Consider the following 13,184-nt stretch of genomic DNA (forward strand, 5'->3'; position numbering starts at 1 on the left):
ATCATTTTTTTAAAACTATAAGCTATTGTAGCTCTTTTTTTTTTTTTTTTTTTTTTTATGATATAGGACCTCCAACCACCAATGAATTCTTCGAACCCTTGGTGCAGTACCAAACGTACGAATCAGCGTCCTTCACTCTCACGTCTCGTTGATCAGGGTAAAGTCCGAATGCGGACATGGCTTCCGTGCATTAATTGGACATTCGATCAACCCGACCTCCGGGACACATCTCCATTATCATCCATGGTGTCCGCTGGCTTATAGTAACTATTTTTTTGTACAATGAATTGAGGGTTGAATCATAAAATAATTAGTTGGCTTTGGTAACGCCTAATTAACTTAGCAATTACGGTACCACAAAGTAACTTTTTTAGAAGATTTATATTTTATATTTGTACCTTTCAAAAGATGTGCTCTACGGAGGCCTTGAGTTGTTGACATGAATTTTCTTGTCATGAAATCGGTAGCAAAAAGTGCTACCATGTCTCATTCATCCATAGAGGACCTAGCATTGAGATCACCTTAACTATGTTTAGACGATTGCAAACAACTGAATAACAGTACTTTAATCCATGGTTCAACATGTCTTGATTTTTTTATGAGTTTCAGCAATGGTGCCAACTGCCACCTCCTTGTCCGATTGCATTTCTACGACATAATAAGCCATTCACTTGGTCTATGGCCTTCAACGTATTCATCAATGGGTTTTTGGCATATAAAGATCTAGATTTGACCTTATTTATAGGGACATGTATGCTTGCTTCATCATAACACATTGGCTTTGTTGTGGGTTCAAGTTATGATTTATGGATTGTGAGGGTTAATATTGGCCCTTCTAACATGACTCTGAGCTAACCTCATTAGAGGAATGCTATTTTGAATGGGGCGAGGTTATGAATAAATTGAAGTTTGAGAATTCAAAAGGTAGTCTAATGATTGAGCAAAAACATTGGGTTTTGATGGCTACATTGATGATTTTGTTGATGATGGACAGACATGATCTTTTGTTATGAGAAATTATTAGATACATCAGGTGTACACCCTAGATCTAATATGATTTTATCATTTGTATGTATTTTAACTAAATTATGTAAAAAAATTTACACATAGCGAAATCATACATATTAAATTTGATGTATAAACTTAGTGTATATAACAATTTCTCCTTCTACTAAAACTTTAATTTGATTAATGAATTGGTGAAAGAGATGATCTAGCTACGTGCTCAAAAATATTTAGGTGCACTGTGTTTACACCACCAATCTTCTGTTGCCGTGTGGAGGGGACTCACCTGATTTGGTATGCAACTTCCTAGCAACAGGCTCATCGTTGACACAAGCTTCCATTTTTTATTGACTCACACCAATTAAAATATAATTGTTTAGCTAAGTAGCTAGTTTATGCATTGTGATTACTAATTGCTGTATAGGCTAACAATTGCTAATTGAAATATGTCAAGGCTGGTTAGCACATATGTTGGAAATTTAGAACAAATTCCTAAAACCTGTGAGAAACAAAATAGAGAAAGAATATACGTAAAAAAAAAATCAATCACACACACAAGACAATATTTACGTAGTTCGGCAATTTTACCTACGTTCACGGAGTTGCAGAAATTTCAATATTATCAGGAAGAAAACACAGAGAGTGCGGCGATACAATGCTCTCCCTCTCGCTCTCTCGCAAGTACAATCGCTTAACCCTAATTACATGAAAATAATGATTTTATATGCTGCAGACAGGGTTCCGAACGGGCTACAAAACGGGCCCAAGCCTTCACTCCATGGACTAAACCTTAGGATAGAAATCTCTCATTAAAGAAAGGTCGGTTCATCATCCAAATTTAATGTAACTAGGCTCCACAAAAGCCCAACAACACACACACACATATATATAGTTTGTCCAAATTAATATTCTTTCCTTACAAGTCTATTAATGCATGAGTTCTAAATATTCTTATGTATAAATATAGTATTTAAATTGCAAACACAATGGAAAAATAAAATTGATTCACAATATATGTAACAATTCCTAAACCAAGACCTTCTATAGCTTGTATACAAATTATAATCCTATAAGAAAGTTTAAGGTTACAAAAATTGTTGTATTTGTATTTGTTGAAAATTCCATTTGTGAGTTTGTCCCACATTGAAAAATTAGAGTGGATGATGGATGTTTGTATACATGGTTGGGTCAAAAATCCAATAGGCTTAAACTTTTGGGTCAAATTGGTGTTCACTCATGTATATCAAGTCCACCCATGGGCTCCTCCGGTCCTAACAAGTGGTATCAGAGTTGAAGGTTCGTAACTCTAGGCGAGCGACATCATAAAAGTAGAAACATGAAGTTATTCCTAACGTGCTAATAGTTGGATGACCAAGTGTGTCATCGAGGCTAATAAGGATCATCTAGGTTGGGGATGGATCCGAATATGGTCAAGACATGAGAGGTAGGATTGGTTTGGAGGCATGTGGAACTCAATTCGACGCATATAAGACGCCAGTGGTAAGACCCACTTGAGCAACTGTTGGAGAATTAGACTTACTCCTAGAAGGGAGACAATTTTCATTCAAGGGGGAGCAGTTGAAACTCACAAGTGAGGGGAAGATTATTGAGAATTCCACTTGTGAGTTTGTCTCACATTAAAAAATTAAAGTGGATGATGGGTGTTTATATACATGGTTGGACCCAAGATCCAATAGGCTTAAGCTTTTGGGTCAAGTTGGTATCCATCCATGTATATCAAGCGCACCCATGGGCTCCTCCGGTCCTAACAATATGACATTTATAGACTCTCACATAATCAATCATGAACCACATGCCTTCCCCTTCTTTGACTTCTATAGGATATATGAGACAATACAGGCATAGATAGGAGTTGAGTACTCCATCAACCTTCATCCTTCTGATAAAGTGGCTATAAAAGGGCATGCATTCCATCATAAGAGGGGAGCTCTCTTGAATCTTTGTAAATAATTTGTGAGAGGGAATGAAGAAGTGAAAATTTTTTTAGTCACATTTTCTATTTAGATCGTGTTTGGAAACACAAATTTTATGTCTAAAGTCTAGATTATTGTACATCTAGACAAAACTGGATATGATTTTTACAAACCATTTTAATTCAAATAGACACAATTAAATTCAAAATTAGAAATCTAAGCTCACCATGCTCAATCTTTATTTGTTTGGTACACATGAATTGAATGTCACTGGTCTTTTATAATTTCATATATTTGTCGTACAATTTCTCATTCAGTTACTGATTATATCGTCTTTTTGCACCTCCTCAAAATGTCACACTCTCATTTCATTTCATTCCAACAGAGCAAGCATTAGTTTAATTTCTAAGGGTGTTCATAGAATGAACCATCCAAATCAACATGATCCAACCTAATTCAAATTGCTTATAAGAGAAGGTTCTCTATTGATTCAAACGTTGTACCTACGGGATAGAGGAAGAGGAAAAAATGGAAGATTTCACATAGTACTTTTGAACGAAAATGTTTTTAAAAGTGTTTTGGATTGAGTTGTCTATTATAATTCCAACGCAAATCAAGAAATACGTGGATTGAATGATGGGTTGAGGGTGCAAACTGCTCAACCCAAACAGACCTAAACATAAGGTAAAAAAGTAAAAAAATAAAAATAAGGAAAGAAAATGTAAAAGGTTACATATTGTGGCTAATACACTAAATAAAAATTAAGGTTCCTTATAGAAACTCTCTTTGGTTCAATGTCTAAACCTCAAATTTTGAGCCATTAGAGGCTTAAATACTTGCATATATTGTGCAAAATTTTAATTTCATTAATACTGTAAGCATTAAAAAATATCGAAGCATAAAAAAATTTAATCAGTCAATAATAAAATATATACTTGACTAATTATTTTAATGAGTCCAATTAATAAAAAATTCTATTGGGCCTCATTGAAAAAGATGAATTTTGGCTCAATATCAAAGTATGAGCTTAACTAATAAATCGGCTCATTAGTCTATGCTCTACACAAAGACATGTGTATTAGAAGTCCTAGGGTTTCACTTAACCCCAGTCTCTCTTGTAAATAGTTTTATTGGCTTCTCAAAAAAGGAGCTCGATCTAAATGATGAATCACACATCAGCTTATGGAGAAAGCCTCCACTCTTTGGAAACTCAAACTAAGAGTCGGCAACACTACAAAGATCAACAAATTATTGAAGAACAAGTCTACAATCATTCTTCCATGATTCACTCTCTATTCAAACACTTGTTCCACTTGTTCTTCATGATCAAGCTCATTCCGACGAGGATCAAATACAAATCCATCTTTTCATAGATTATTGAATTCATCCACTAATGCCTTTTTTGGGAATATATTCCTTTAGTCCTTGAGTCGGTGAATCTTATCAAATACATTAAAGATCAACCAAATTCATCTTCTGAAGATCATCAAATTGATCCTCCATAAATCTAACACTACCTCGTTTGGAAAAATGCTGCTCGATCGCTCAAGTCAACAAATCTTGTTAAATTGATCAACGATCAAACAAATTCATTTTTCATAATTCGTCAAATTGACCCTCTAGGAAATCCATTATAGTTTCATTTTAGAATATATCATTTGAACCTTCAAATCAATAGATACTCCCAAGTAGATTGAATCAGAAGAATTTTCATTAATTCTTCGCTGTAAAAAATACATTATACCCATTCTTTATTCAATATAAGAATTTAATATTTTATAACAATTTTCCTTTCTTAAATTCAAGGCCTGAATTTTGCTTTACAAAAATATTTTTTTTCATATTATTTATTTATTTTTTAAATAAAACTAAACTACCAACCAGTCAATTTCCCGAGTATCCAATTAATCCAAGCTAATTCAAACTATATCCAATGTGTTGATTTGAATTTTTTTTTTCAAACCGAGTTAATTAATCTATTTCATTAAAGATTTAACCTCAAACCAATTCAATCCAACCCGCGAACTGAAATTAATTTATCCACATTACTTTTCTCTAGCTATAAAGTGACATATACTTTCTTGGGCGTAGGAGTTAAAATCCAGACATAATTTCTCCTCTCAAGTCTATAATCCTATTCCAAACCTAGGGCATTATTCATCATTCATCATTCATCATTTCACCACCACACCCACTACTGCGTCGGCATAATAATAATAATAATAATAATAATAATAATAATAATATACTTTCTTTTACAATTAGTAAACTAATGATGTGCGTAATTCCGGGGATAAGCCCCAATCACCTTTCCAAAATCCACCAACAAATGCATTCCCAAGATCATGCTCCTTTAAATTCCCTCACTCCCATCCTTCTTTAATTTGCTTTCTAGAATTGCATCCACATACTCAAGACTGTAAAAGGGGTTGAAAAGAATCGAACTTTCCCTTAATCAAGCTTGTTCATTAAACTTTTAATTAAATTTGAACTTGAACTGAGTTCAAACTGAGCTTTGATGAATTGGTTCAAGATTATTTACTATGCAAACAAACAAACTCATGAGTTCTTTCTGAATCAAGTTACACAAATGTTTACTAGCAGTTTGATTTTTTTTTAAGAAGAGATTTCATTGGGTAAAAGGGTAAAAAGGGACTCCCACTAATATTGTCTTAGAGTTTTTTTTTTTGGTCTCAACAAGTTAGTCGATTGGCTATGAACATTAACCTTATTACTAGATTAAAGTTATGAAATTTGAGTTAAATAATTTTATACACAAATAATCCCTACCTTTAAGCTCATTATAGTCTATCAAGTCTAATATATCCCAAATAAATCACCCTTAAGAAAGCCAATTGTCAAATCAACACCTACCATAAATTAGGAGAAGACTAAAGCACTGCATTGATAAGGACAGTTACGAAACCACCCAAGTCAATTAATCAACTAGAGCGATTCACACCAGTATTGTAATGACCATAAAGATTAGAGTGATTCACGTCAAGCGTCATAATACGCTCATAAATGGCATATCACTTAAGGTCAAATCTTGCCAATATAAAAGGGGACGCCATGAGGTAAGGCATCTCATTCCAACTTATTATTTCACTTAGAAGGAAGACATTGATTATAAAGAGAATTTATATCCGGTTTCATCAAACGACTCCTTTAGGATTATAAAGGCATTGATGGCTCATTTGGACTTAGAGTTTCATCAGATGGATGTAAAGACAACATTTCTCAATGGTGACATTGATGAAACGATTTATATTATGTAGCCTGAAAATTTTTTTTCTAGAAATCCTAGAAAATATAGTTTACAAATTAAAGAAATCCATATATGGGCTCAAGTAGGCTTCCCGTCAATGGTATCACAAGTTTCATCAAGTAATCGTCTCATATGATTTTAAGGTAAATTTGATTTATGATTGTGTATACCATAAGATCAATGGGAGTAAGGTTATATTCTTAGTTTTGTATGTCGATGACATATTGCTGGCAAGTAGTGATATAGATTTATTGCACGAAACCAAGAGATTTCTGACCAAAAATATTGAGATAAAAGATCTTGGGGACACTTCTTTTATATTAGGAATTTAGATACATCGAGATCGCTCTCGAGGTATACTTGGGTTATCACAAAAGAGCTATATCGAAAGGGTACTTGCTAGATTTGGCATGAAAGATTGTCACCCAGGAGATACACCCACAACTAAGAGAGAGAGGTTCAGTCTCAGTCAATGCCCCAAGGCTAAGGTTGAAAAGAAGGAAATGCAAAAGATTCCTTATGCGTCAGCTATAGGGAGTCTTATATATGCTTAGGTATGCATGCATCTGAATTTGGCGTACATAGTTGGAATTTTAGGCAGATATTTGATTAATCCAAGATTGGATCATTGGAAGGCAGCCAAAAGGGTTATAAGGTACCTTCGGAGAACAAAAGACTATATGTTCACCTACAGAAAATTTGAACAACTTGAGATCATTAAGGTATTCTGATTCTGATTTCGCTGGATGCCAAGACAGCAAGAAATCCACTTTGGACTATATCGATCTGCTGGCTGGAGGTGCTATTTCCTAGAAAAGTGGTAAGCAAACTCTCATAACTCCTTCGACCATGGCAGCATAATTTATAGCATGTTACGAGGCATCTAATTAAGGAATTTGGTTGCAGAATTTTGTCACTGGGCTGCATATCTTGAATAAGGTTGAAAAACTGCTCTAGATCTATTGTGACAATAAGTCTGCGATGTTGTATTCAAACAACAACAAAAGCTTTACCAAGTCAAAACATATTGACATCAAGTTTTTGGTGGTTAAGGAAAGGGTTTAGAATCGTTAAGTGTCGATAGAATGTATTGGGACAAACTCCATGGTTGTAAATCCACCTCACCAAGGGTTTACCGCCCAAGGTGTTCCATGAGCACACTACTCGTGTGGGTGTCATCTTGTTTGACAATGTTGTGGTTCAGTGGGAGCTGATATTTGTTTTGTTTTCTTTGTTTGTTTTTTTGTTTTTTTTATGTTCTTTCTTGTAGACACTTGTTTTGGATTATTTTCTGCAAAAAGAAAGTAATAAAGGAATGCATTTTTTTTTTATGTATTTGTGACTCTGAATGTTATCTTTCTTTTGGAAGAATTAAGGACTAAGGAACTAAGGTTGTTCTCATAAGGAATAAGGTAGGACTAGTTGAGATATGCATGTTAAGGTTAAGGAGCATGCATATTACCATGCTACACATCCATACTCAATTTATGCCATTTAGTGTATTAGTGTGGTGATCATTGATGGGTTTAGTTACGAATATGAGTGTAACGAATGCTGCTTTGATCCTATGCTAGTATATGAGATGAACAAGATTGAATTAAGGAGATATTATAAGGATAATAGCCATATTGTGTACACTTAAAGTTTGAGTAATATAATTATTTCCGATATTTATGTGTTGCCCAAGTGGGAGATTGTTAGGAAATTTTAATTTCCTATTATGGGCTCACATATTTAAAAGCAATTATATTACCGAGCTATTTTAACATCTATTGGTTATGAGTTTTACAATGTGTAGAAACTCAATACTAAGTTAATTTAAGATTGATGAGTTTCTAAAATAACCTAGTATATAAGGAAAATCTAATAGGGTTATGGTCCCTAAGTCAGATTAGAAACAATTTTCACGTTCTTTCTTTTCCCCATCTAAAGAGAAGAACACAAGTGAAACACTTAAGGATTGGACTATGAAAGATCAAAACTCTCTGCTAATGGCTATTGGACAATCAAATTAGACACATCTATGGATCCAAGTATTTATTCCGCATTTAGTATGGACCTAGGTATTTATTCCGCGTTTAGTTTTCTTAATTAAATAACATGATGATCTTGGGTTATTAGATTTTATGAATTAAAGATATTCCCAACAATTTATTTACTAGAATATAAATTTGATTGTATACAATAAACAATCTTAACTACGTATAAATACTTGCATGTGTTTTTTAAGAGATACTCACTTTTTTTTTTTTGCAAAGTTGTTCATCAATGTCTAAAATCAATAAAATAAACAACTGATTATATTTTAAAAAATATATAAGACTATGTATAATATACACAAAATGTGCACACACATATATATTAAAGGAAGATAAAAATAAAATAGATTTATCAGAGGACAAATTACACAAAAATATTAAATAAAATTACTATATATCAAAATCTAGCTCTATCAGTGTCAAGGCTATAAAACAATATTTGAGGAGTTAGACAATAGATAATTTTTTATTAAAAATATATTTTTATTAAGTGTTGATTTTTTGTTTGCATTATTACAATTTATTTGCCATATTGTTGCGTTTTATGAGAATTTATTGAAGTATGAAAACTTAACAAAATAAGAAGTTAAAGAAAATTGTATTGTTGAGGTGTTGTGAAGGATTATTATACTAATATATATATATATATATATATATATATATAAAACATAATTGATTATAAATTATATAATTTTACAAGATTATAATAATATCTTAATTGATGGATCCATATCCTAATTAAGGCAGAAATTATGGGAGCAGACATTTAGGTGTTATCCTTCTCCTGCGAATTTCTCTCTGCTAAATCAGGAGAGATTTTTTGGCATGATTTAGTGTGTGTGTGTGTGTGTGTATATACATATATATATATATATATATATATATTTGTGTGTGTGTGTGTGTGAAAAATATATCAGCGAAGAACGAGTTGAGGGAAGTGAGTCTAGTGTAGGCAGAGAGAACTATGAGAGTTGAGAGAGTTTTGGGTGAGAATTTTGTTTCCTACTCCTTCTCCTCCTCCTCTGTATTTTTAAAATACATACAGTAACTATCTCTCCTGTGGATGTAGACTGGAATTGGCTGAACCGTTTATATCTTGGTGTTGTTCTTTGTCTAATTTTATCTTTGGTTTTTGATCTGGTTATCCCAACATTAATATGCACATCGCACAATTTTTTATTTTATTTTATAAACCGGGAATTTCAGCCACCATCGCGCCACATTAGACACAATGATGCATCAAACCTAAAGGGTGAAATGTTACCGCCTGCCCATTGACGCATCCTTGATGATTTACCGCGTAATGCCTCAAGGGGGAATTGAACCCATGATCTTAAGGTCACTATAGTCACAAATTCGCCCTTATAACAAATATTTTTATGCATATAATTTAGATAGTATAAATATTTCTTTTTGCCAACTAAAACTCCACATTTGGCTAGAGCTAGACAACAAGTATCAAATCTCCCGTCCAATATGCTTTCCCATTGCTTTGACTTTTGAAGCAGAGATTTTCATTATCAAAATTTAATTACTACTTTTTTGGCCACTAAAATATCCTCTAAAGAGAAAATTTATAAATTATAAAAGTTATCTTAACCGCGTGAACAAGAGCACATTTTGAACAAAAATTTGGACCATGAGCAACTCTTTCTATAAGTAATTCAACGCTGAGTCAACCACATATAAACAATCCAATAGGCGCATGCCGACTCCTAGCTTGTCAACCACTTGGCAATTTCCTAGAACCTTACTCATAATAATTCTCTCCCTAGCTAATAATACTAAAGCACGCATGCATGTTTATTAAGCGCTGCAAATTCCTAGTTTGATATATAGTCAACCTACTTAATTAATTTCTTTGCACCTTCCTGAACTTTATACGTATATATATAGCATACATGCATGTTAAGCGCTGCAAATTCATTTCCACCATTAATGGAAACCTCAGACCCACACTTCTTCTTCTTCTTCCTCCTCTCTCTGAGTACAATTCTCCTCTCTCTCATCAACTCCACCTCTGCAAGTTTTACTCCAGTAGACAACTACCTCATCAACTGCGGATCCAACACAAACACTTCCACAGATACTAGGCTCTTTCTCGCAGATTCAACAAAACCCGGATCCAACTTTTTGTCCCCTCCGCCTCAAAAATCCATATCTCTGCTTAAAAACCAAAACCCACCTGATCTAGGTAGTGATTCTTCTTCCCTTCTCTACCTTACAGCTAGGGTTTTCACTTCTGTTTCGAGCTTCACTTTTCCTATCCATGGAGTTGGAGCACTTTACATTGTGCGTCTGCACTTCTCGCCCTTCTGTTCTTCATATTTCAACCTCAGTTCTGCTCATTTTGACGTCTCCATTAATGGGTTCAAGCTCCTAAAGAATTTTAGCTGTGGAGCTCTTGTTTTGAAGGAATACATAGTAAAAATGGACAAGAATTTTGTCAAAATGGAGTTCTCGCCGGCCACTGCCGGCGGATCGCGACCAAGTTTTGCGTTTGTGAATGCAGTGGAAGTGTTCTCTGCTCCCGGCAATCTTTTCACCGGTGACGGGGCGACGTTGGTTGGTCCTGCAGACGGAGTAACGCCAGAGAAATACAGGAAGGTTAACATCAATATTGTGATTAAGCACATTGTTTTATAAATTTTAAAAAATATCCCACATTGTTTATAGGAGTGTAATTAATTCGTTCAATTTTTGGTAAAATTGTTGGTGGTCTAGGGTCTTCTCAAAGTCAAAAGCTAACTCATAAAATGATACTTTTCCTCATACTTAATAACTGATCACTGGCCTCTTTCACAATCGATGTGAGATAATCCAACAATCTTCCCCTCATACATCGGAATATCCCTGGCTCGACACACTAGGGAGAATATTGGTAAATCAGGTTCTGATACCAATGTTAGGTAGTTTAGGATCTTCTCAACCTAAAAAACTAACTTATGGGGTAAAACTTTCTCTCACACTTAATAATTGACTACTAGCCCCATCCACAACCGATGTAGGATAACTTAACAAAAATCCCCACTAAACTGAATTATTTGATTCCTAAAATTTATGAACTGAGCATAATCTAATGATGATCTAAAATCGAATCTGAACTGAAGTAAGAATATTCAATTCGGTTTGTGCTGGTTGGATTGCGAGGAGTGGGAGAAGGCATGGGCAGTTGGGTAGGTGCTTTGAGTGGGCACTTTACCTTTTGGGTTTAGGACATAGGGAAATAATCTTTTGTTTTGCACAATTGCACTTTAATTATATGAGCTATATAAACACTTCTCAGTTCAGTTCGTTTCTTCTAATTTCACAAAGCATAAATTGAAACCAACCAAGAAAACTCAGTTTGCTAATTTTTTGAATCAGATTGAACCAACTAACAAGAAAAAATTGAATAGTTCATGTTTGGTTTGGTCAATTTTAACGATTTTAATAGATTTGTCACACTCATAATAGTTTTTTTTTTTTTTTTTTTAACTTTACCAAAAAAAAAATAATTCCTGATAGGCTAATAAAATTGTAGGAGTATAATTTTTAGAATTTTTTTTTATGCTTTTTTGGGTATCATTGTCCTTGTAATTACCTTGATTATTTTATATCTGCTTAATTAGATATGCTAATTTGAAAAGGAAGGTTTTTTTTTCTATTGTCATTATTATGGATCAAGGGGTTTGATTTTGGGAACCTAAGTGAGCAACCCACCATAAGTCTACACTTGAATACAAGTTTGATTTTATGAGAAATCAAACTAAAGATATTCAAATTGACACTTCTTCTCACTCTTATTAAAGTTGAAGAGTCACGTATAGTGACTTTATAAAATTTATGGTTTAATTCTTTACCTTTTGAAACAAATGACATCAGTGTTGTATATTGTATTATTCATTTCATTGTAGGTTTTGGAGACTATTCACAGGGTGAATGTTGGTGGACCAAAAATAACCCCTTACAATGACACTCTTTGGAGGACTTGGGTCCCTGACGAGAATTTTCTTGTCTTGAAATCAGCAGCAAAGAGTGTCACTCTCACTCATTTTCCCCACTATTGGAAAGGAGGACCCACTCGGGAGATCGCCCCTGATTATGTATATATGACGGCACAACAAATGAACAAGGGTAGCTTAATGAATTCATGGTTCAACATATCATGGGATTTTCCAATGGGTTCTAGCAACAATTATAATTGTCATCACCTAATTCGATTGCATTTTTGTGACATAGTGAGCCGTTCACTTGATCTATTGGTGTTCAACGTTTTCATCAATGGGTATTTGGCATATGAAGATCTAGATTTGACCTTACTTACAGGGACACATATTATTGCTTCACCATACTACATGGACTTTGTTGTGGGATCTAGTTGTAGGTTAGGAGTTTTGAGGGTTAGTATTGGCCCTTCTAACTTGACTTTGAGCAAGCCTTACCTGCGGAATGCTATTTTGAATGGCGTGGAAATCATGAATATAATGGAGTTGGAGAATTCGAAAAGTATTGTTGCGAGTGAACAAAAAAATTGGGTCATGGTTGCCCTATCGACCATTTTGTTGATGATGCACATGCACATGCACATTGATCTTCGATTTGTGTGCTAGCTTCAATTAAATTGATAAATAAATTAGTGAAAGAGGTGATCTAGTTGCTTGCTTAGCTGGTTAGTTTATGCATGATGATTGGATAATTTATCCATATAGACTCATCTACATATATATATATATATATATATATATATATATATATACTAATAATTGCTAATTGAAACATATGGTTAGAATGAAAAAACTATGTTTGTTTGTTCATTTTTTTTTTTATGATCAACGAATCATAAATGATATTTCTATTCCAATTTTTGTTTATTTTTTTCCCTCTAAATCAAACTTTTCTTTGCCATAATTGTTTAGTTCCTTTTAGTTAGTATCAATGATATTGGATCTAGATGCA

The 13,184-nt window shown here is 33.7% G+C and overlaps 1 protein-coding gene across 1 annotated transcript; it reads left to right on the plus strand.

Annotated features, from left to right (window-relative positions):
• Positions 1–10,171: 10,171 nt before the first annotated feature.
• On the plus strand, positions 10,172–12,881 carry LOC131146404 (probable receptor-like protein kinase At5g24010). The gene is made up of 2 exons (XM_058096000.1): positions 10,172–10,853; positions 12,143–12,881. Exons 1-2 carry the CDS (start codon positions 10,185–10,187, stop codon positions 12,836–12,838), a joined length of 1,365 nt encoding a protein of 454 aa, XP_057951983.1. The 5' UTR covers positions 10,172–10,184; the 3' UTR covers positions 12,839–12,881.
• Positions 12,882–13,184: the final 303 nt, after the last annotated feature.

This window comes from Malania oleifera, chromosome 13 (assembly GCF_029873635.1).
Source record: "Malania oleifera isolate guangnan ecotype guangnan chromosome 13, ASM2987363v1, whole genome shotgun sequence".
NCBI classification, from domain to species: domain Eukaryota; kingdom Viridiplantae; phylum Streptophyta; class Magnoliopsida; order Santalales; family Ximeniaceae; genus Malania; species Malania oleifera.